The 26318-nt window shown below is 44.5% G+C and overlaps 1 protein-coding gene across 1 annotated transcript in view; it reads left to right on the top strand.

Annotated features, from left to right (window-relative positions):
• The window catches only part of LOC132389853 (uncharacterized), a 112303-nt gene extending 86592 nt beyond the window's left edge, over window positions 1–25711 (top strand). Inside the window, exons 11-17 of the mRNA XM_059962415.1 lie at window positions 19354–19593; window positions 21519–21642; window positions 23634–23689; window positions 24083–24147; window positions 24343–24384; window positions 24714–24757; window positions 25075–25711. Coding sequence (XP_059818398.1) covers window positions 19354–19593; window positions 21519–21642; window positions 23634–23689; window positions 24083–24147; window positions 24343–24384; window positions 24714–24757; window positions 25075–25120 — 617 coding nt within the window. The 3' untranslated portion in view covers window positions 25121–25711. The remainder of the gene's footprint in view (window positions 1–19353; window positions 19594–21518; window positions 21643–23633; window positions 23690–24082; window positions 24148–24342; window positions 24385–24713; window positions 24758–25074) is intronic.
• The last annotated feature ends 607 nt before the right edge of the window (window positions 25712–26318 follow it).

The following is a 26318-nucleotide window of genomic DNA, read 5'->3' on the forward strand; positions in this document are numbered from 1 at the left end:
GGTAGTAATGAGACGAGATCATATTCCCAATGGTAGTAATGAGAAGAGACCAGGTCACGGAATGTTCTAATGAGACGAAAGCATGTCACGGATGGTAGTAATGAGACGAGAGCATATTCCCGATGGTAGTAATGTGACAAGAACATATACCGATGGTATTAATGAGACGAGAGCATATTCCCGATGGTAGTAATGAGACAAGAACATATACCGATGGTAGTAATGAGACGAGAGCATATTCCCGATGGTAGTAATGATACAAGAACATATTCCCGATGGTAGTAATGAGACAAGGACATATACCGATGGTAGTAATGAGACAAGAGCACATTCCGGATGGTAGTAATGAGACAAGAGCACATTCCCGATGGTAGTAATGAGACAAGAACATATACCGATGGTAGTAATGAGACGAGAGCATATTCTCGATGGTAGTAATGACACTAGAGCATATTCCGGATGGTAGTAATGAGACAAGAGCACATTCCGGATAGTAGTAATGAGACAAGAGCACATTCCGGATGGTAGTAGTGAGACAAGAGCACATCCCGGATGGTAGTAATGAGACGAGAGCATATTCCGGATGGTAGTAGTGAGACAAGAGCACATCCCGGATGGTAGTAATGAGACGAGAGCATATTCCCGATGGTAGTAATGAGACAGGAACATATACCGATGATAGTAATGAGACGAGAGCATATCCCGGATGGTAGTAACGAGTGGATAGCATATCTGGATGGTAGTAATGAGTCGATAGCATGCCACGGATGGTAGTAATGAGACCAGAGCTTATTCCTGATGGTAGTAATGAGACAAGAGCATATCCCGGATGGTAGTAATGAGACGAGAGCATATCCCGAATGGTAGTAATGAGACGAGAGCATGTCACGAATGGTAGTAATGAGACGAGAGCATATCCCGGATGGTAGTAATGAGACAAGAGCATATCCCGGATGGTAGTAATGAGACAAGAGCATATCCAGGATGGTAGTAATGAGTCGATAGCATGCCACGGATGGTAGTAATGAGACCAGAGCTTATTCCTGATGGTAGTAATGAGACGAGAGCATATCCCGAATGGTAGTAATGAGACGAGAGCATGTCACGAATGGTAGTAATGAGACGAGAGCATATCCCGAGCGGTAGTAATGAGACGAGAGCATGTCACGGATGGTAGTAATGAGACGAGAGCATGTCACGGATGGTAGTAATGAGACGATAGCATATCCCGAGTGGTAGTAATGAGACGAGATCATATTCCCAATGGTAGTAATGAGAAGAGACCAGGTCACGGAAGATAGTAATGAGACAAGAGCATATTCCTGATGGTAGTAATGAGAAAGAAACAGGTCACGGATGGAAGTAATAAGACGAGATCGTATTCCCAATGGTAGTAATGAGAAGAGACCAGGTCACGGAAGGTACTAATGAGACGAGAGCATGTCATGGATGGTAGTAATGAGACGAGAGCATATTCCCGATGGTAGTAATGTGACAAGAACATATACCGATAGTATTAATGAGACGAGAGCATATTCCCGATGGTAGTAATGAGACAAGAACATATACCGATGGTAGTAATGAGACGAGAGCATATTCCCGATGGTAGTAATGAGACAAGAACATATTCCCGATGGTAGTAATGAGACAAGTACATATACCGATGGTAGTAATGAGACGAGAGCATATTCTCGATGGTAGTAATGAGACCAAAGCTTATTCCTGATGGTAGTAATGAGACGAGAGCATATCCCGAATGGTAGTAATGAGACGAGAGCATGTCACGGATGGTAGTAATGAGACGAGAGCATGTCACGGATGGTAGTAATGAGACGATAGCATATCCCGAGTGGTAGTAATGAGACGAGATCATATTCCCAATGGTAGTAATGAGAAGAGACCAGGTCACGGAAGATAGTAATGAGACAAGAGCATATTCCTGATGGTAGTAATGAGAAGGAAACAGGTCACGGATGGAAGTAATAAGACGAGATCGTATTCCCAATGGTAGTAATGAGAAGAGACCAGGTCACGGAAGGTACTAATGAGACGAGAGCATGTCATGGATGGTAGTAATGAGACGAGAGCATATTCCCGATGGTAGTAATGTGACAAGAACATATACCGATAGTATTAATGAGACGAGAGCATATTCCCGATGGTAGTAATGAGACAAGAACATATACCGATGGTAGTAATGAGACGAGAGCATATTCCCGATGGTAGTAATGAGACAAGAACATATTCCCGATGGTAGTAATGAGACAAGAACATATACCGATGGTAGTAATGAGACGAGAGCATATTCTCGATGGTAGTAATGAGACAAGAGCACATTCCGGATGGTAGTAATGAGACAAGAGCACATTCCGGATGGTAGTAATGTGACCAGAGCATATCCGGATGGTAGTAATGAGACCAGAGCATATCCGGATGGTAGTAATGAGACAAGAGCATATCCCGGCTGGTAGTAATGTGGCAAGAGCATATCCCGGATGGTAGTAATGAGTAGATAGCATATCCAGGATGGTAGTAATGAGACAAGAGCATATCCGGATGGTAGTAATGAGAAGAACATATCCAGGATGGTAGTAATGTGACCAGAGCATATCCGGATGGTAGTAATGTGACCAGAGCATATCCGGATGGTATTAATGTGACCAGAGCATATCCGGATGGTAGTAATGAGACAAGAGCATATCCGGATGGTAGTAATGTGACCAGAGCATATCCGGATGGTAGTAATGAGACAAGAGCATATCCGGATGGTAGTAATGTGACCAGAGCATATCCGGATGGTAGTGATGAGACAAGAGCATATCCCGAATGGTAGTAATGAGACCAGAGCATATCCGGATGGTAGTAATGAGACAAGAGCATATCCCGGATGGTAGTAATGAGACCAGAGCATATCCGGATGGTAGTAATGAGACCAGAGCATATCCGGATGGTAGTAATGAGACAAGAGCATATCCCGGATGGTAGTAATGAGACAAGAGCATATCCCGGATGGTAGTAACGAGTAGATAGCATATCCGGATGGTAGTAATGAGACAAGAACATATCCATGATGGTAGTAATGAGACAAGTGCATATCCTGGATGGTAGTAATGAGACAAGAGCATATCCCGGATGGTAGTAATGAGACAAGAGCATATCCCGGATGGTAGTAATGAGACAAGGGTATATCCCGGATGGTAGTAATGAGACAAGAGCATATCCCGTACGGTAGTAATGAGACAAGAGCATATCCCGGATGGTAGTAATGAGTAGATAGCATATCCAGGATGGTTGTAATGAGACAAGAGCATATCCAGGATGGTAGTAATGAGTCGATAGCATGCCACGGATGGTAGTAATGAGACCAGAGCTTATTCCTGATGGTAGTAATGAGACGAGAGCATATCCCGAATGGTAGTATTGAGACGAGAGCATGTCACGAATGGTAGTAATGAGACGAGAGCATATCCCGAGCGGTAGTAATGAGACGAGAGCATGTCACGGATGGTAGTAATGAGACGAGAGCATGTCACGGATGGTAGTAATGAGACGATAGCATATCCCGAGTGGTAGTAATGAGACGAGATCATATTCCCAGTGGTAGTAATGAGAAGAGACCAGGTCACGGAAGGTACTAATGAGACGAGAGCATGTCACGGATGGTAGTAATGAGACGAGAGCATATTCCCGATGGTAGTAATGTGACAAGAACATATACCGATGGTATTAATGAGACGAGAGCATATTCCCGATGGTAGTAATGAGACAAGAACATATACCGATGGTAGTAATGAGACGAGAGCATATTCCCGATGGTAGTAATGAGACAAGAACATATTCCCGATGGTAGTAATGAGACAAGAGCACATTCCGGATGGTAGTAATGAGACAAGAGCACATTCCCGATGGTAGTAATGAGACAAGAACATATACCGATGGTAGTAATGAGACGAGAGCATATTCTCGATGGTAGTAATGAGACAAGAGCATATTCCGGATGGTAGTAATGAGACAAGAGCACATTCCGGATAGTAGTAATGAGACAAGAGCACATTCCGGATGGTAGTAGTGAGACAAGAGCACATCCCGGATGGTAGTAATGAGACGAGAGCATATTCCGGATGGTAGTAGTGAGACAAGAGCACATCCCGGATGGTAGTAATGAGACGAGAGCATATTCCCGATGGTAGTAATGAGACAGGAACATATACCGATGATAGTAATGAGACGAGAGCATATCCCGGGTGGTAGTAACGAGTGGATAGCATATCTGGATGGTAGTAATGAGTCGATAGCATGCCACGGATGGTAGTAATGAGACCAGAGCTTATTCCTGATGGTAGTAATGAGACGAGAGCATATCCCGGATGGTAGTAATGAGACAAGAGCATATCCCGGATGGTAGTAACGAGTAGATAGCATATCCGGATGGTAGTAATGAGAGAAGAACATATCCAGGATGGTAGTAATGAGACAAGAGCATATCCAGGATGGTTGTAATGAGACAAGGGCATATCCAGGATGGTAGTAATGAGTCGATAGCATGCCACGGATGGTAGTAATGAGACCAGAGCTTATTCCTGATTCTAGTAATGAGACGAGAGCATATCCCGAATGGTAGTATTGAGACGAGAGCATGTCACGAATGGTAGTAATGAGACGAGAGCATATCCCGAGCGGTAGTAATGAGACGAGAGCATGTCACGGATGGTAGTAATGAGACGAGAGCATGTCACGGATGGTAGTATTGAGACGATAGCATATCCCGAGTGGTAGTAATGAGACGAGATCATATTCCCAATGGTAGTAATGAGAAGAGACCAGGTCACGGAATGTTCTAATGAGACGAAAGCATGTCACGGATGGTAGTAATGAGACGAGAGCATATTCCCGATGGTAGTAATGTGACAAGAACATATACCGATGGTATTAATGAGACGAGAGCATATTCCCGATGGTAGTAATGAGACAAGAACATATACCGATGGTAGTAATGAGACGAGAGCATATTCCCGATGGTAGTAATGAGACAAGAACATATTCCCGATGGTAGTAATGAGACAAGGACATATACCGATGGTAGTAATGAGACAAGAGCACATTCCGGATGGTAGTAATGAGACAAGAGCACATTCCCGATGGTAGTAATGAGACAAGAACATATACCGATGGTAGTAATGAGACGAGAGCATATTCTCGATGGTAGTAATGACACTAGAGCATATTCCGGATGGTAGTAATGAGACAAGAGCACATTCCGGATAGTAGTAATGAGACAAGAGCACATTCCGGATGGTAGTAGTGAGACAAGAGCACATCCCGGATGGTAGTAATGAGACGAGAGCATATTCCGGATGGTAGTAGTGAGACAAGAGCACATCCCGGATGGTAGTAATGAGACGAGAGCATATTCCCGATGGTAGTAATGAGACAGGAACATATACCGATGATAGTAATGAGACGAGAGCATATCCCGGATGGTAGTAACGAGTGGATAGCATATCTGGATGGTAGTAATGAGTCGATAGCATGCCACGGATGGTAGTAATGAGACCAGAGCTTATTCCTGATGGTAGTAATGAGACAAGAGCATATCCCGGATGGTAGTAATGAGACGAGAGCATATCCCGAATGGTAGTAATGAGACGAGAGCATGTCACGAATGGTAGTAATGAGACGAGAGCATATCCCGGATGGTAGTAATGAGACAAGAGCATATCCCGGATGGTAGTAATGAGACAAGAGCATATCCAGGATGGTAGTAATGAGTCGATAGCATGCCACGGATGGTAGTAATGAGACCAGAGCTTATTCCTGATGGTAGTAATGAGACGAGAGCATATCCCGAATGGTAGTAATGAGACGAGAGCATGTCACGAATGGTAGTAATGAGACGAGAGCATATCCCGAGCGGTAGTAATGAGACGAGAGCATGTCACGGATGGTAGTAATGAGACGAGAGCATGTCACGGATGGTAGTAATGAGACGATAGCATATCCCGAGTGGTAGTAATGAGACGAGATCATATTCCCAATGGTAGTAATGAGAAGAGACCAGGTCACGGAAGATAGTAATGAGACAAGAGCATATTCCTGATGGTAGTAATGAGAAAGAAACAGGTCACGGATGGAAGTAATAAGACGAGATCGTATTCCCAATGGTAGTAATGAGAAGAGACCAGGTCACGGAAGGTACTAATGAGACGAGAGCATGTCATGGATGGTAGTAATGAGACGAGAGCATATTCCCGATGGTAGTAATGTGACAAGAACATATACCGATAGTATTAATGAGACGAGAGCATATTCCCGATGGTAGTAATGAGACAAGAACATATACCGATGGTAGTAATGAGACGAGAGCATATTCCCGATGGTAGTAATGAGACAAGAACATATTCCCGATGGTAGTAATGAGACAAGTACATATACCGATGGTAGTAATGAGACAAGAGCACATTCCCGATGGTAGTAATGAGACAAGAACATATACCGATGGTAGTAATGAGACGAGAGCATATTCTCGATGGTAGTAATGAGACAAGAGCATATTCCGGATGGTAGTAATGAGACAAGAGCACATTCCGGATAGTAGTAATGAGACAAGAGCACATTCCGGATGGTAGTAGTGAGACAAGAGCACATCCCGGATGGTAGTAATGAGACGAGAGCATATTCCGGATGGTAGTAGTGAGACAAGAGCACATCCCGGATGGTAGTAATGAGACGAGAGCATATTCCCGATGGTAGTAATGAGACAGGAACATATACCGATGATAGTAATGAGACGAGAGCATATCCCGGGTGGTAGTAACGAGTGGATAGCATATCTGGATGGTAGTAATGAGTCGATAGCATGCCACGGATGGTAGTAATGAGACCAGAGCTTATTCCTGATGGTAGTAATGAGACGAGAGCATATCCCGGATGGTAGTAATGAGACAAGAGCATATCCCGGATGGTAGTAACGAGTAGATAGCATATCCGGATGGTAGTAATGAGAGAAGAACATATCCAGGATGGTAGTAATGAGACAAGAGCATATCCAGGATGGTTGTAATGAGACAAGGGCATATCCAGGATGGTAGTAATGAGTCGATAGCATGCCACGGATGGTAGTAATGAGACCAGAGCTTATTCCTGATTCTAGTAATGAGACGAGAGCATATCCCGAATGGTAGTATTGAGACGAGAGCATGTCACGAATGGTAGTAATGAGACGAGAGCATATCCCGAGCGGTAGTAATGAGACGAGAGCATGTCACGGATGGTAGTAATGAGACGAGAGCATGTCACGGATGGTAGTATTGAGACGATAGCATATCCCGAGTGGTAGTAATGAGACGAGATCATATTCCCAATGGTAGTAATGAGAAGAGACCAGGTCACGGAATGTTCTAATGAGACGAAAGCATGTCACGGATGGTAGTAATGAGACGAGAGCATATTCCCGATGGTAGTAATGTGACAAGAACATATACCGATGGTATTAATGAGACGAGAGCATATTCCCGATGGTAGTAATGAGACAAGAACATATACCGATGGTAGTAATGAGACGAGAGCATATTCCCGATGGTAGTAATGAGACAAGAACATATTCCCGATGGTAGTAATGAGACAAGGACATATACCGATGGTAGTAATGAGACAAGAGCACATTCCGGATGGTAGTAATGAGACAAGAGCACATTCCCGATGGTAGTAATGAGACAAGAACATATACCGATGGTAGTAATGAGACGAGAGCATATTCTCGATGGTAGTAATGACACTAGAGCATATTCCGGATGGTAGTAATGAGACAAGAGCACATTCCGGATAGTAGTAATGAGACAAGAGCACATTCCGGATGGTAGTAGTGAGACAAGAGCACATCCCGGATGGTAGTAATGAGACGAGAGCATATTCCGGATGGTAGTAGTGAGACAAGAGCACATCCCGGATGGTAGTAATGAGACGAGAGCATATTCCCGATGGTAGTAATGAGACAGGAACATATACCGATGATAGTAATGAGACGAGAGCATATCCCGGATGGTAGTAACGAGTGGATAGCATATCTGGATGGTAGTAATGAGTCGATAGCATGCCACGGATGGTAGTAATGAGACCAGAGCTTATTCCTGATGGTAGTAATGAGACAAGAGCATATCCCGGATGGTAGTAATGAGACGAGAGCATATCCCGAATGGTAGTAATGAGACGAGAGCATGTCACGAATGGTAGTAATGAGACGAGAGCATATCCCGGATGGTAGTAATGAGACAAGAGCATATCCCGGATGGTAGTAATGAGACAAGAGCATATCCAGGATGGTAGTAATGAGTCGATAGCATGCCACGGATGGTAGTAATGAGACCAGAGCTTATTCCTGATGGTAGTAATGAGACGAGAGCATATCCCGAATGGTAGTAATGAGACGAGAGCATGTCACGAATGGTAGTAATGAGACGAGAGCATATCCCGAGCGGTAGTAATGAGACGAGAGCATGTCACGGATGGTAGTAATGAGACGAGAGCATGTCACGGATGGTAGTAATGAGACGATAGCATATCCCGAGTGGTAGTAATGAGACGAGATCATATTCCCAATGGTAGTAATGAGAAGAGACCAGGTCACGGAAGATAGTAATGAGACAAGAGCATATTCCTGATGGTAGTAATGAGAAAGAAACAGGTCACGGATGGAAGTAATAAGACGAGATCGTATTCCCAATGGTAGTAATGAGAAGAGACCAGGTCACGGAAGGTACTAATGAGACGAGAGCATGTCATGGATGGTAGTAATGAGACGAGAGCATATTCCCGATGGTAGTAATGTGACAAGAACATATACCGATAGTATTAATGAGACGAGAGCATATTCCCGATGGTAGTAATGAGACAAGAACATATACCGATGGTAGTAATGAGACGAGAGCATATTCCCGATGGTAGTAATGAGACAAGAACATATTCCCGATGGTAGTAATGAGACAAGTACATATACCGATGGTAGTAATGAGACGAGAGCATATTCTCGATGGTAGTAATGAGACCAGAGCTTATTCCTGATGGTAGTAATGAGACGAGAGCATATCCCGAATGGTAGTAATGAGACGAGAGCATGTCACGAATGGTAGTAATGAGACGAGAGCATATCCCGAGCGGTAGTAATGAGACGAGAGCATGTCACGGATGGTAGTAATGAGACGAGAGCATGTCACGGATGGTAGTAATGAGACGATAGCATATCCCGAGTGGTAGTAATGAGACGAGATCATATTCCCAATGGTAGTAATGAGAAGAGACCAGGTCACGGAAGATAGTAATGAGACAAGAGCATATTCCTGATGGTAGTAATGAGAAAGAAACAGGTCACGGATGGAAGTAATAAGACGAGATCGTATTCCCAATGGTAGTAATGAGAAGAGACCAGGTCACGGAAGGTACTAATGAGACGAGAGCATGTCATGGATGGTAGTAATGAGACGAGAGCATATTCCCGATGGTAGTAATGTGACAAGAACATATACCGATAGTATTAATGAGACGAGAGCATATTCCCGATGGTAGTAATGAGACAAGAACATATACTGATGGTAGTAATGAGACGAGAGCATATTCCCGATGGTAGTAATGAGACAAGAACATATTCCCGATGGTAGTAATGAGACAAGAACATATACCGATGGTAGTAATGAGACGAGAGCATATTCTCGATGGTAGTAATGAGACAAGAGCACATTCCGGATGGTAGTAATGAGACAAGAGCACATTCCGGATGGTAGTAATGTGACCAGAGCATATCCGGATGGTAGTAATGAGACCAGAGCATATCCGGATGGTAGTAATGAGACAAGAGCATATCCCGGCTGGTAGTAATGTGGCAAGAGCATATCCCGGATGGTAGTAATGAGTAGATAGCATATCCAGGATGGTAGTAATGAGACAAGAGCATATCCGGATGGTAGTAATGAGAAGAACATATCCAGGATGGTAGTAATGTGACCAGAGCATATCCGGATGGTAGTAATGTGACCAGAGCATATCCGGATGGTATTAATGTGACCAGAGCATATCCGGATGGTAGTAATGAGACAAGAGCATATCCGGATGGTAGTAATGTGACCAGAGCATATCCGGATGGTAGTAATGAGACAAGAGCATATCCGGATGGTAGTAATGTGACCAGAGCATATCCGGATGGTAGTGATGAGACAAGAGCATATCCCGAATGGTAGTAATGAGACCAGAGCATATCCGGATGGTAGTAATGAGACAAGAGCATATCCCGGATGGTAGTAATGAGACCAGAGCATATCCGGATGGTAGTAATGAGACCAGAGCATATCCGGATGGTAGTAATGAGACAAGAGCATATCCCGGATGGTAGTAATGAGACAAGAGCATATCCCGGATGGTAGTAACGAGTAGATAGCATATCCGGATGGTAGTAATGAGACAAGAACATATCCATGATGGTAGTAATGAGACAAGTGCATATCCTGGATGGTAGTAATGAGACAAGAGCATATCCCGGATGGTAGTAATGAGACAAGAGCATATCCCGGATGGTAGTAATGAGACAAGAGTATATCCCGGATGGTAGTAATGAGACAAGAGCATATCCCGTACGGTAGTAATGAGACAAGAGCATATCCCGGATGGTAGTAATGAGTAGATAGCATATCCAGGATGGTTGTAATGAGACAAGAGCATATCCAGGATGGTAGTAATGAGTCGATAGCATGCCACGGATGGTAGTAATGAGACCAGAGCTTATTCCTGATGGTAGTAATGAGACGAGAGCATATCCCGAATGGTAGTATTGAGACGAGAGCATGTCACGAATGGTAGTAATGAGACGAGAGCATATCCCGAGCGGTAGTAATGAGACGAGAGCATGTCACGGATGGTAGTAATGAGACGAGAGCATGTCACGGATGGTAGTAATGAGACGATAGCATATCCCGAGTGGTAGTAATGAGACGAGATCATATTCCCAATGGTAGTAATGAGAAGAGACCAGGTCACGGAAGGTACTAATGAGACGAGAGCATATTCCCGATGGTAGTAATGAGACAAGAACATATACCGATGGTAGTAATGAGACGAGAGCATATTCTCGATGGTAGTAGTGAGACAAGAGCACATCCCGGATGGTAGTAATTAGAAGAGATCATGTCACGGATGCTAGTAATGAGACAAGAGCATATTCCGGATGGTAGTAATGAGACAAGAGCACATTCCGGATAGTAGTAATGAGACAAGAGCACATTCCGGATGGTAGTAATGAGACAAGAGCATATTCCGGATGGTAGTAGTGAGACAAGAGCACATCCCGGATGGTAGTACTGAGACGAGAGCATATTCCGGATGGTAGTAGTGAGACAAGAGCACATCCCGGATGGTAGTAATGAGACGAGAGCATATTCCCGATGGTAGTAATGAGACAGGAACATATACCGATGGTAGTAATGAGACGAGAGCATATTCCCGATGGTAGTAACGAGACAAGAACATATCCCCGATGGTAGTAATGAGACAAGAACATATACCGATGGTAGTAATGAGACGAGAGCATATTCTCGATGGTAGTAATGACACAAGAGCACATTCCGGATGGTAGTAATGAGACAAGAGCACATTCCGGATGGTAGTAATGTGACCAGAGCATATCCGGATGGTAGTAATGAGACCAGAGCATATCCGGATGGTAGTAATGAGACAAGAGCATATCCCGGCTGGTAGTAATGAGGCAAGAGCATATCCCGGATGGTAGTAATGAGTAGATAGCATATCCAGGATGGTAGTAATGAGACAAGAGCATATCCGGATGGTAGTAATGAGAAGAGCATATCCCGGATGGTAGTAATGTGACCAGAGCATATCCGGATGGTATTAATGTGACCAGAGCATATCCGGATGGTAGTAATGAGACAAGAGCATATCCGGATGGTAGTAATGTGACCAGAGCATATCCGGATGGTAGTAATGAGACAAGAGCATATCCCGGATGGTAGTAATGAGACCAGAGCATATCCGGATGGTAGTAATGAGAGCAGAGCATATCCGGATGGTAGTAATGAGACAAGAGCATATCCCGGATGGTAGTAATGAGACAAGAGCATATCCCGGATGGTAGTAACGAGTAGATAGCATATCCGGATGGTAGTAATGAGACAAGAACATATCCAGGATGGTAGTAATGAGACAAGAGCATATCCTGGATGGTAGTAATGAGACAAGAGCATATCCCGGATGGTAGTAATGAGACGAGAGCATATTCCGGATGGTAGTAGTGAGACAAGAGCACATCCCGGATGGTAGTAATGAGACGAGAGCATATTCCCGATGGTAGTAATGAGACAAGAACATATACCGATGGTAGTAATGAGACGAGAGCATATTCCCAATGGCAGTAATGAGACGAGTCCAGGTCACGGAAGGTGGTGGCACTTATTTCTGGACCTGGTATTGTTCATCGACGGACTTTTCAAGATGTCTTTGATTATGGTGAGGCTTGTGATTGTGTACACAGCCATCCGCAATCTTTGTCGATCCTGGGCATTGGTGCGTGCTGACCAGAGGGCAATGGAAACAGTCAGAGTGCTCCCCATCTTGCATATTTCCCGTTCTTTGGTGTCATACCAATACCAAGTCTCTTCAATGACGTGACAGGATAAAATCGCTGACGTGACTTTCTTTGTGAAGGTAAAAATATGTGCAGCCAAACAGAGATACCCTAAGAAAGAGGTTAAAGCTGCTCACCCTTACCTCCGCTGACCCTTCAATGTGAACTGGTGAGTGTTCTCCCGACTGCCCCTTCCTGAGGTTACAATCTATTCCTTGGTCTCGCTGACTTAGTGTGCAAACTCAAATGCGATGACATCACCCGACCAGTCCATCAATCTCGCAGGAAAACAGTTTTGAGAAAAATGCTAGGTGAGCTGATAGAGGACAACAGAAGAATATCAAGGACGAATAGCCTCCTGTTTCCGCAGTGTTTTATGTGCGTTCAGTGTCCGCCTTCTCGCTGTGCGATCCATTCAGCTCCGGGTTTTCAGATTAGAGACTCCCGAGGACTGCAATAGTGACCGGGAGATGTGGCTCACTCGCCCAGGGTAACAGAGACAGTCTCAGCTCTCTCGGGATCGCGTGCATGACGTTCACTTTACTCTCTCTCTTTTTCTCTTCATGTCGGTGGGTGAGAGAAACTCTCTTCGAGACCATTATCGGATTCCACACAACAGCAGATAGTTGTAGAACAGCACACAGGATTTGATCCAGATATTCAGCACAGATTCTCTGATCCAATCAGCGCTGCCGCTTGTGACGTCAGAATCCAGATATCGGTGATCACGTCGGACAGTGGGGTATACCGTGTGAATATGGTTCCAGCTAATGGCTCACAAACCTCAGCGACCATCTCTCCATCTGTATGTCCTTGGTAAGTGAGACAGAGTTATACAGAGTTCTGCCATCTCCGACTATAACATTCATTTCATTCCCGTTGTTATAGAATACAATCTAACCCTTACTGTTCGTTGCTGAACGACGGATTCTTTTGGAATGAAAAACTAGACCGTGTGAACAACACAGTTCCGCATTAGATTTAGTTTGAAGTCCATCTCGGACAGGCCTCGGCGATGATTGATGACTGTGGACGCAGCACCTGGCCTCCAGTGAACCCGGCCAGTCCCACTTTCCGGACTGCTGAACTCTCACTCATACTCAGTAAAGTTGTAGATTAGTAACTTTAACAGGATTAATGGAAAACCCACGAGAGTGGACAAGACAACACACTGCGCAGATACAAAGAGTAATAAGTAATGGGAACATGAAATATCAAGATAAAGTTTCCTTAAAGAGAGATCATTGGTTGTGGGAACCAACTGAGTGTTGTTATCCGCTTTGTTCAAGAGCCTGATGGCTGAAGGATTATAACTATCCTTCAGCTCGATGGGGCCAGTCTTGAGGTTCTTGTACCTTCCACCTGATGGCAGCATCGCAGGAGGCTCAAGTCTTGGGTGGTGAGGGTGTCTGATAATGGATGAAAACGCGTCATCCAGATGCACTCAATGGTCTTTGAAAAAACGTCGAACCATTGAAAAACCTATACAAAGCTGTGCCGAGAATGTCCCTGCCAGAGAAGTTACCTATCGTTTCCCATAGCCCTCTATTCTTTATAGAGGGCTTTACCCATGGTGGACAGGGTTGCATCCACTAATTTTTGCCGGATTTTCCATTCAAAGGCATCGACTTTCCTCATTCCAGGCCGTGAGGTAGAAGGTCAATACTCTCACCATTACACATCCGTTGACGTTTGTCAATGTTTTAGACGTCAGGACGAATCTCCGCAGACTCCTAAGGAAGTGGGGGCGCTGCCACGCCATCGTAGCTATTGCACTTACGTGCTGGGTCCAAGACCAGCGCGTACTACAAGCAGTTAGAATGCTCCCAACGGCACAACTTTAGAAATTTGCGAGTATTTCCAGTAGCATATCAAGTTCCCTCAATCTCCTTATGAAAAATTGCCTTCACGGCCATTGGATCAATATGTTGGGCCCGGGATAGATTCTCAGAAAGGTTGACAACCAGCATATTTAGACTGCTCCCAATCCGTGTGCATCCAGTGTGGATTGTCTGCGAGGAAGCGACGTTATTCCCGATCCACAGAGGCTGCCGTCTTTCGGTGAGGAAGTCAAGGATCCAGATGCAGTGGAGGATACAGCCACCCAGGGTTGGGAGCGAATCAATGGGAATTGAGAACAATGTTTCTGTTGAGTGGTGAGCTTCAGTCAATGATCAACAGCCTGCCATTGGTTTCAATATTGGCCAGTTGGCCCAAGGCCCAGTGCAAAGCGAGTGGGACTGTATCTGTTGTAGATCCGCTGTTGTGAAAAGCAAATTGCAGCGGGTAGCATTCTAGTCATGACCAACTGATCACAGTATTGGAAATTGATCCTGGTGTTTGGTATTGGGAAATGAACCTGGTGTTTGGTATTGGGAATTGAACCTGGTGTTTGGTATTTGGAAATGAACCTGGTGTTTGGTATTGGGAATTGAACCTGAAGTTTGGTATTGGGAATTGAACCTGATGTTTGGTATTGGGAATTGAACCTGATGTTTGGAATTGGAAATTGAACCTGAAGTTTGGTATTGGGAATTGAACCTGATGTTTGGTATTGGGAATTGAACCTGGTGTTTGTTATTGGGAATAGAACCTGGTGTTTGGTTTTGGGAATTGAACCTGGTGTTTGGTATTGGGAAATGAACCTGGTGTTTGGTATTGGGAATAGAACCTGGTGTTTGGTATTGGGAAATGAACCTGGTGTTTGGTATTGGGAATTGAACCTGAAGTTTGGTATTGGGAATAGAACCTGGTGTTTGGTATTGGGAATTGAACCTGATGTTTGTTATTGGGAATTGAACCTGGTGTTTGGTATTGGGAATTGAACCTGGTGTTTGGTATTGGGAAATTGAACCTGGTGTTTGGTATTGGGAATTGAACCTGGTGTTTGGTGTTGGGAAATGAACCTCATCAGCTGTTACATCTCTCAGTGGGAGAGCATTTTGGAAACAGTGATCATCATTCCATCTCCTTCACAATAGCATTGGAGAGAGATAGGAACAGACATGTTAGCGAAGCGTTTACATGGAGTAAGGGGAACGATGAGGCCGTCAGGCAAGAACTTGGAGGCTTAAATTGGGAACAGATTGTTCTCAGGGAAAGGGACGGAAGAAATCTGGCGAATGTTCAGCGGATGTTTGTGTGGAGTTCTGCAAAGGTACTTTCCAATAAGACAGAGATGTTATGGGAGGGTACAGGAATCGTGGTGTTCAAAGGCTGTAGTGAATCTAGTTGAACGGAAAGATGAGGTATATAACACAGGATATAAATTGTTAATCAGTTTCCAGGGCAGAGAAGGCAACAGTACGGGGCCTTTGTTAAGATGAAAGGGGTTTCATTTCAAGCGGTGGCGACAAGCAAAGATCTCACACAGAGCTTGATGCTGATGTCGAAAGATCAGCCGGAGGGATTGGGAGATGCGGACGTAATCGGGTTGTTTAAAATCGATTTGGTCAATTGCGATGAAACAAGAGCGAGTAAATGCTACCACCTCAGGCAGAATATTCGGTGGGATAAACCAGTTGGGGCAAAGGTCCTGATTCGGCTTTGTGTGACTCTAACTGTCTTTGCTGAACCAACCGCTGAACTGTACATTTTGCACGTTGAGATCAGAGGCAGAGATGTTGAAACACCAGCTCGCAGACCGTTGCCTTTTTGACCGTAATAAGCTGATTCTGTTTCCGAAATTGCTCAACATACATCCTGAACATGTCCTCTTTTCGGAAGGCAAGAACACGTTGACTGGAAGTGTGCATCAGTGGTGGAATGAATTGCAACAGTCGGTTGCTAAGATACAAACCGCAGTTTCGTGAGGGTTTGACTTCCTTCACAGGAGGCGGCGGAAGTCTGAAGCGCGTTGATCACAGGAGTACTGATCCGACCATGGATTCAAAACTCTCATCACTGTCAACTCCAACGGCAGTTACAGACCAACAAGAGGTGTGCGTGAGGGGCCCTTGCTGTTCCAATGTACTTCCGTGTTTCCCCGTTGGAAACTCTGCAAGCATAAACACCAGTGTGATTCAAGGACACAACAGAAATGGAGAGCGTTGCCCAACAGTTAACAGAACTGAAGATATGAAACTGAGCTGCAAGATTTCCTCTTGTGAAAGAAACGGGGACAGCTGGCCCCGTAACTTCTCAGTCAGGATGCGGGAATGACAGTGTTAAATGCCGAGCTGCAGCCCATGAACTGCGTCCTGTCATTTGTGTGTGCATTGACCAGGTGATATTAGGTCATCTGGCACCTAAGCACAGGGTAGTGATTGGGGGAGATTTTAATTTTCCACACATAGACTGGGGAGCCCACACTGTAAAAGGGATGGATGGTTTGGAGTTTGTAAAATGTGTGCAGGATATTTTATTTTGCAGCAATACATAGAGGTACCACCTAGAGAAGGGGGTGTGTTGGATCTCCTGTTTGTGAATGAGAAAGGCCAGGTGACGGAGGTATGTGTTGTGGAGCACTTCGGGTCCAGTGATCACAATGCTATTAGTTTCAATATAATTGTGGAGATGGATAAGACTGGACCCAGGGTTGAGATTTTCGATTCGAGAAGGGATAACTTTGAGGAGATGGGAAAGGATTTAGAAGGAGTGGATTGGGACAATTTGTTTTATGGGAAGGATATAATAGAGAAATGGAGGTCATTTAAAGGTGAAATTCTGAGTGTACAGAATCTTTATTTTCTTGTTAGGTTGAAAGGAAATGTTAAAAGTTTGAGAGTACCATGGCTTTCGAGGGATATTGGAAACTTGTTCGGAAAAAAAGAGATATCAGCAATAAGGACAGGAAGCATGGAGGAGATGAGGGGCTCGAGGAATATAAAGAAAGTAAAATCAATCTTAAGAAAGAAATTAGAAAAGCTAAAATAAGATACGAGGTTGCTTTGGCAAGTAAGGTGAAAATAAATCCGAAGGGTTTTGACAGCTATATAAATAGTAAAAGGATAGTGAGGGATAAAATTGGTCCCTTAGAGAAGCAGACTGGTCAGCTGTGTGTGGAGCCGAAAGAGATGGGGGAGATTTTGAACAGATTATTTTCTTCGGTATTCACTAAGGAGAAGGATATTGAATTCTGTAAGGTCAGGGAAACAAGTAGCGAAGTTATGGAAACTATGACGATTAAAGAGGTGCAATTATTGGCGCGTTTCAGGGATGTAAATGTGGATAAATCTCCGGATCCTGACAGGATATTCCCTAGGACCTTGAGGGAAGTTAGTGTAGAATAGCAAGGGCTCTAACAGAAATATTTCAAATGTCATCAGAAACGGGGATGGTGCCGGAGGATTGGCGTATTACTCAAGTGGTTCCATTGTTTAAAAAGGGTTCTAAGAGTAAACCTAGCAAATATAAGCCTGTCAGTTTGGCATTAGTGATGGGTAAATTAATGGAAAGTATTCTTAGGGATGGTATATATAATTCTCTGGATAACTGTTTGTCAGTTTGGAAGCCAGTGACTGGTCTTATGCCTCAGGGATCTGTACTGGGACCAATGTTGTTTGTCATATACATTAATGATCTGGACGATGGGGTGGTAAATTGGATTAGTAAGTATGCAGATGATACTAAGGTAGGTGGCTTTGTGGATACTGAAGCAGGTTTTCAAAGATTGCAAAGAGGTTTAGGCCAGTCAAAAGAGTGGGTTGAACGATGGCAGATGGAGTTTAAAGCTGTTAAGTGTGAAGTGCTACATTTTGGTAAGAATAATCCAAATAGGACATACATGTTAAATGGTAGGGCATTGAAGAATGCAGTAGAACAGAGTGATCTAGGAATAATGGTGCATAGTTCCCTGAAGGTGGAATCTCATGTGGATAGGGTGGTGAAGAAAGCTTTTGGTATGTTGGCCTTTATAAATCAGAGCATTGAGTATTCGAGTTGAGATGTAGTGTAAAAATTGTACAAGGCATTGGTAAGGCCAAATTTGGAGTACTGTGTACAGTTCTGGTCACCGAATTATAGGAAAGGTGTCAACAAATTAGAGAGAGTTCAGGGAAGATTTATTAGAATGTTACCTGGGTTTCAGCACCTAAGTTACAGGGAAAGGTTGAAAAAGTTACGACTTTATTCTTTGAAGCGTAGAAGGTTGAGGTGGGAGTTGATAGAGTTATTTAAATTTATGAGGGGATTGTTAGAGTTGATGTGGATAGGCGTTTTTCGATTGTGAGTTGGGGAGATTCCAACAAGAGGACATGAGTTGAGAGTTAGTGGGCAAAAGTTTAAGGGTAACACGAGGGGGAATTTCATTGCTCAGTGACTGGTAGCTGTGTGGAACGAGCTTCCAGTAGAAGTGGTAGAGGCAGGTTCGGTATTGTCATTTAACGTAAAATTGGATAGGTAGATTGACAGGAAAGGAATGGAGGGTTATGGGCTGTCTGCGGGTCAGTCGGACTAGGTGAGAGTAAGCGTTCGGCACGGACTAGAAGGGCCGAGAGGGCCTGTTTCCGTGCTGTAATTGTCATATGGTTATATGGTAAATATGTTGTTCACCGTAAGTGACAGCTTTAAAACTTTAAACTCTGTGTCGGAATTTAGTTCAATCAGGAATGAAACCTGATATCGAAAGGCATGGGCGATAAGAGCTATGAATGGAGACAATCTTCAGTTGGCGGCATCCAAATATTGCGGACGTGTTGCAGGTAAAAGCAAGTGAAAAACTATTTGCATTTTAATTGTATTTACAGAGCCAGTGAGTGGGGTTGCAGTGGTGACCAATAATTCCACTCCCCTAGAAAACCTCGATACCATCGCACTGAGTTGTGACGCGTCGGGCTCTGTGCAGACACGGACATGGTTCAAGGATAACCAACCCATCCAGGAAAAAGACAGAATATTTACATCTTTCGGCAACTCGAAACTGACTGTAATCACTGTGAACAGAAACGACGCAGGGACGTACAAGTGCATCGCCAGCAACTCTTTCAGCGGAGGCGCTGGAGAGACATACGTGCAAGTTTACTGCGGCTGCACAGGTAAATAACAACATTCATTTTTTTTATATCGGTAAGCACTATAACAAACATATTTTCTCAATGTATAGATGGCTCAAAGAAGGTCCGAATTGTACCGGAGCGTCTAGTTGTTTAAAATATTGTTTTAAACCTGAAAATGCTCTGTCAGTCCCCTGGTGTACAACGGGAACAATCTCCTGCAGACAGGGCAGGAACTCACCCTTGTCTCAGTGACAATGGGAACAATCTCCTGCAGACAGGGCAGGAACTCACCCTTGTCTCAGTGACAATGGGAACAATCTCCGGCAGACAGGGCAGGAACTCACCATTGTGTCAGTGACAATGGGAACAATCTCCTGCAGAGAGGGCAGGAACTCACCCTTGTCTCAGTGACAATGGGAACAATCTCCTGCAGACAGGGCAGGAACTCACCCTTGTCTCAGTGACAATGGGAACAACCTCCTGCAGACAGGGCAGGAACTCACCCTTGTCTCACTGACAACGGGAACAATCTCCGGCAGGCAGGGCAGGAAATCACCCTTGTCTCAGTGACAATGGGAACAATCTCCGGCAGACAGGGCAGGAACTCACCATTGTGTCAGTGACAATGGGAACAATCTCCTGCAGACAGGGCAGGAACTCACCCTTGTGTCAGTGACAATGGGAACAATCTCCTGCAGACAGTGCAGGAACTCACCCTTGTCTCAGTGACAATCGGAACAATCTCCGCAGACAGGGCAGGAACTCACCCTTGTCTCAGTGACAATGGGAACAATCTCCGGCAGGGAGGGCAGGAACTCACCCTTGTCACAGTGGCAATGGGAACAATCTCCTGCTGACAGGGCAGGAACTCACCCTTGTGTCAGTGACAATGGGAACAATGACTAGTGATGTGTCACGGGGATCAGTGTTGGGTCCATTGTTATTTGACATCTATCTCAATGATCTGGATGAGAATGTGGCAAATTGGATCAGCAAATTGACTGATGATACAAAGATTGGAGGTGCAGTGGACAGTGAGGAAGGCTTTCAAAGCTTGCAGAGGGATTTGGACCAGTTGGAGGAATGGGCTGAAAAATGGCAGATAGAGTTTAATGCGGACATGTGATAGGTATTGCACTTCCGAAGGTCAAATCAAGGTAGAACATACAATGCAAATGGTAGGACACTGAGGGGGGCAGTAGAGCAGAGGGATCTGGGAGTACAGATACAAAATTCCCTAAAAGTGACGTCACACGAAGATAGGGTAGTAAAGGGAGCTTTTGCTACATTTGCCTTTATAAATCAAAGTATTGCGTATAAGAGTTGGATTGTAATGGTGAGGTTGTATAAGAAATTGGTGAGACAGAATTTGGAGTATTGTATGCAGTTTTGGTCACCTAATTACAGGAATGATATTAATAAGTTTGAAAGAGTGCAGAGAAGGTTTACAAAGATGTTGCCGGGACTTGAGCAACGGAGTTACAGAGAAAAGTTGAATAGGTTAGGACTTCCCTGAAGCGGAGGAGAATGAGGGGTGATTTGAGAGAGATGTATAAAATTATGATGGGTATAGATAGAGTGAATGCAAGCAGACTTTTTCCACTGAGGCTAGGGGAGATAAAAAAAACAGAAGTCATGGGTTAAGGGTGAAGGGGGAAAAGATTAAATGGAACACAAAGAGTGGTGGGAGTGTGGAATAAGCTGCCAGATGAAGTTGCAGATGCGGGCTGACTTTTGACATTTGAGAAAATCTTGGACAGTTATATGGGTGAGACGGGTTTGGAGCGATATGGCCCAGGTGCAGATCAGTAGGCAGAAAAATGGTTCGGCACAGCCAAGAAGGGCCGAAAGGCCTGTTTCTGTGCTGTGATGTTCTAAGGTTTTGTAAAATCCATTTGACACCGAAAAAGACGGGTTTGCGCAATGTAAGATACATACTTGTTGTTTTTTTGTGTGTGTGTTAGCCCCAGAAACAGGCGACAATTTCACCCTAGGCGCTGCCGCGATCGTGGGCATTGTACTGTGTTCTCTTGCCGGAGGACTGATCGGCGGAGTCTGCGCATGGTTATTCGCAAGGAAAATTGGCGGGTAAATGCCCTTTTCTCCGAATATCGCTTCTTCTTCTAATTATTGCGGGAGATCTTTATTTTGCAGAAGTGGGATATTGGAAGGTTTAACGGGAACCGATGACCGAAGCAATTTACACAAGCCGGAGCTGGAGGAAACTGGCGAGTCGGGCATTACTGGTGGGGAACATGAACCGACGGCCTTTGTGGAAGGAGATTGACTGACATCAGTGGCTGGGAAGTTGTTGGAATCTATAGTTAGGGTTGAGATTAGGGAGTACCTGGAGGCACACGACAAGATAGGCTAAAGCCAGCATGACAAACCCTTTTGAGGAAATTACTAGCAGTGTAGACAAAGGAGATAAAGTAGATGTGGTTAATTGGATTTTCCGAAGGCCTTTGACAAGGGGCCACTCATGAGGCTGCTCACCAAGTTAAGAGCCAATGGAACAGCAGGGAAGTTACTAGTGTGGGTGGAGCATTAACTGTTCGGCAGAAAACAGAGAGCGGGAATAAAGGGATCCTATTCTGCCTGGCTGCTGATTACTAGTGGAGATCCACAGGGCTCGGTGCTAGGACCGCTACTTTTCACGATGTATGTCAATGATGTGGGCTAAGGGATTCATAGATCTGCGGCTAGGTTTGCCCTTGATACAAAGAGAGGTGGATGAACCGGTAGCGTTCAGGAAACAGAGAGCCTGCAGAGAGAGCAAGATAGTTTAGGGTAATTGGCAAAGAAGCGGCAAATGAAATATGATGTGGTAAAGTGTACGTTCATGCACTTTGGTGGAAGAAATAAACGGGCAGACTATTATTTAGATGGCGAGAGAATTCAAAATCCAGTGATGCAAATAGACTTGGGAGTCCTTGTGCGAGATAGCCTAAAGGTTAACCTCCAGGTTGAGTCGGTGGTGAAGAAGGTGAATGCAATGTTTGTACTCATTTCTAGAAGTATAGAATATAAGAGCAGGGATGTGATGTTGAGGCTCTATAAGGCATTCGTGAGACCACACTTGGAGCATTGTGTGCAGTCTTGGGCTCCTTATTTTTATAAAGGGTGTACTGACATTGGAGAGGGTTCAGAGAGTATTCACGAGAATGATTCCAGGAATGAAAGGGTTACCGTTTGAGGAAGGTCTGGGCTGCATTCCCTGGAGTTCAGGGGAATGAGAGGGGATCTCATAGAAACATTCCGAATGTTGAAAGGCCTGAACAGTTTAGATATTGCAAAGTTATTTCCCATGGTAGGGGAGTCTAGGACAAGAGGGCACGACTTCAGAATTAAGCACGTCCTTTTAGATCCGGGATGCGGAGAAATTACTTTCACCAAGGGGGATAAATCTGTGGAATTTGTTGCCACGAGCGGCTGTGGAGGCCAAGTCATTGGGTGCATTTAAGACAGAGATGGACAGGTTCTTGATTAACCAGGGTATCAAAGGGTATCGGGTAAAAGCAGGGGACATGGGACGACTTCAAGAATTGGATCAGCCCAGGGTTAAATTGCGGAACAGACTCGCTGAGCCGAATGGCCCACTTCTGCTCCTATCTCTTATGGTCTTACAGTCTTTCGGTGGGATGAACGAGGCTGAAAGATATTGACAAAGGACAGTGTTGTAAACGGGAACAGGATCAGGGGAACAAGAGTTTATCTTCCCAAGGACATGTTACATTGATCAGCAGTTCCGGAATTATCCCACAGATCAGGAGTCACCTGTGGTCAGAATCAGCATTGAGCTTTCCCCCTGAAATGGGAACATTTGTCTGAAAGACACTTTCCCCTGGAAAACCGTCATCCAGTTGGCCAAAGCAATTCTTTCTCTGTTAATCCCATTGTGGTCACTGTTGTTGAGATCGTGCAGGGCTGGAACCGGGCATCCGATAACCGGGACAGTATCAAGGAGTAACCGGGCAGAATGCAATGGAATGATTGGAGCCGTTCTCACTCTGTGTATCAGCGCAATAAAGTCAACTCCTCCGGAATTCATGTTTTGAACATTGTTTCTGTTCATTCAGGATCAAAGATCCCCCACAATCCCAGTACGACACGAGCATCGATTCCGGACGGAACAGTGAGTGAACTGCATTTCATCTGTTCTGTTACTGGGCCCCTGGAACTCTTAACATTTCATTTAGATATGGCAGTTCCTAGTGCACAGAATCTGCAGGGTTTCATCCGAGAGAATGGTCACGAATAATGTCGCTTGGGTTGTTGGGTTGTCCGGTTAAATAAGTGGACATTTTCAACACAGGATTACATTGGCGGGGCGGTATGGTATTTTCCTTTCTGTATCTGACCTAAATTATTGGCCGTCTATACAGGGGGTGACCGGTTTCTGGCGTTTGTGGGAATGTAGTTCGTGCTGTCGCTGGCATTTTGTTTTGTGGCCGCATTGACATCCGCTGTATTAACAACGGCCCATGATGCTCTTCACCGCTGTGACGTATCTGTACTGTTCCCGCAGGCACCTTGGATACAAACACCGTGAACTCATCGGGAACCTATGAAAATCTCTCAAGGGATGAACAGGTTGGATCTTTGTATTATGTTTATGATCTCAGTCATTGTTTCAAAGATAAGAAGATAAGTAATGTGATGGGTCGCGTCCGAGCAGCAATGAATGCGAAGATTGATACACTCGGGGTTTACACGTGGAGAGACAGAATACAATTGTCGAGCGCAAGGTTAAACGTCACAATATAAATCTTTAATTTCTCTTTCCAGGGCGCAAGGCACAATGCACAAGATGGAAACTCCACTTACACGGTGAGGGAATTATTTGCGTCTCTCCCTTTTTGAAGTAATTGTTTCCACTTCACACAGTAAGAAACAGACCCTGAAGTGAGACAATCGACAGCGAGAATGACGTCGAAGAGGCGGCAATGGGGGCCGCAGAAATGGCGGATGAACTCATGAAGTATCATGTGTTAGTCTGGACTGTGGAACACAACCTGGTCCCTCTGTCCCACGGTCTTTCCGAGCCGATTTGTTACATGTGTCCACGTCCTTTTCGGAGTTCTTTCAATTCTCCTCCCTCACAGACTGCGTTTGTTATTAACTTTTGCTAATCACAATGATTTATTTCCGTTTAACAGGGACTGGTTCTGGGGGATCGATCTGTTTACAGTGATCTGAAGAGGTAAGTGAGCAGAACACGAGGCTGTCGATGAAAAATGTGACTTGCAAAGGGAACATGTCCATTATGGCCAAGCCGATGAGTTGAGCAGAGCCCCGGCTGTGCGTGCTGCCAAGTTACCCAGTGATTAACAGATGAGAGACATGTAACACTGTGGGACTGGGGTCAGGCGTCGGCGGGCAGCAAACATTGTTATTCAGAGGAATAATGGTCCTGGGCCTGTGGCCTTGCGAAACAGACAAATTGTCTGCAAATTCTCTTTGACACCGAATAAGTAAATATCGCCCGTATTTGATCTCACCATCTTTATTTCCTTCCAGTTGCCGAGAGAGCCAACATGAATTGTTTATTTATTCCGTCAGATGACGTCACTGGTGAATAGAAGAGGACGGTTGGCCGGGAATTCACACATGAGAAGGACAACCATCGTGGAAGAAGCCACCGTGCCACACGTCTCTTACTTTTTATATACGACCGTTATCCGTGTCTCCGGCATCTCTCTCTCGAGTGCCACATCTTCACTCCGAGACATCACTGAAGGGTGTGACACATTTTTTTTATCGTAGCGGCTTAGTTCTCTCACTTCAACCTAGACTCCTCCAGCCCATGATAGGCAGCCTCACGCTTTCACCAACCTTTGCCCTCTCAACTTTGCTCTGCGTTACGATCTCAATAAACTCATTGTCCACATTATAGGCGGTTCAGTTTCTAAAGACATGTTTCGCACAGATCTGAAAAGCAGCAGTGTGTGACTCTCAACCTTCAGACAAGCCTCTATTTCATCTTGTCCGGGAGACTGGTGCAGCGGCTGAAACGGTCACGTGACAATAATTCCAATGATTCCGCCCTTCCCGTCTCGGCTCTTCGTATCAGCAAGTTATAAGAATTAGCTCACTGAATAGTGAGCGATATGATGTGAGTCTCGTCTTATCCAGCAACCAGATTTTTATCCGTGACATCCAGCCCTATTTGTTTTGGGATCATTCTCCAATGTTAAAAAGTTTCAAAGGTAGAATCTAATGTCAGAAAATCGTATACTTGTATACAGCCGATTGGAACACGTCCTCTGATACATAATGCATAGCTATTGCTCTCTGTATATTCAACTTTCTCATCCACGATTTCACCGCTGAATTATTTAATTGTTTCCCAACACTCACCAATTCCGCCTTCCCGGTACCTTCTAATGACCCCGAAGTCGGGTTCTTTAGAAATTTGTCTATTTCCATCTTTTCTGGTTTCCCGCCTGGTTATCCACGCAACTAGATCAGTTAAGGGACTTTTATCCCGATTCACTGGCACCCAAATTAATTTATCAATCCCGGCCGAGCCCCCAATTTGTTAGTACCCCGTAACTGTGTGTCTAACCAGCAGAGAAAGAAGAATTTGTTGGAGTCTGGTGGTACTATACTAAAGGTGTTTGTTAATGAAAAATAAGCAAAAAACCATATCAATAATGCAAATAAACATATAAAACAAGTTAACAGTAATAAACCTAAAAGTGTAGGAATAATAATAATCAATAATAAACAAGCTATCGATCTCTAGCGGTAAATAAATTGTC

The sequence above is a fragment of the Hypanus sabinus genome, unplaced genomic scaffold (genome assembly GCF_030144855.1).
Source record: "Hypanus sabinus isolate sHypSab1 unplaced genomic scaffold, sHypSab1.hap1 scaffold_681, whole genome shotgun sequence".
NCBI classification, from domain to species: Eukaryota; Metazoa; Chordata; class Chondrichthyes; order Myliobatiformes; family Dasyatidae; genus Hypanus; species Hypanus sabinus.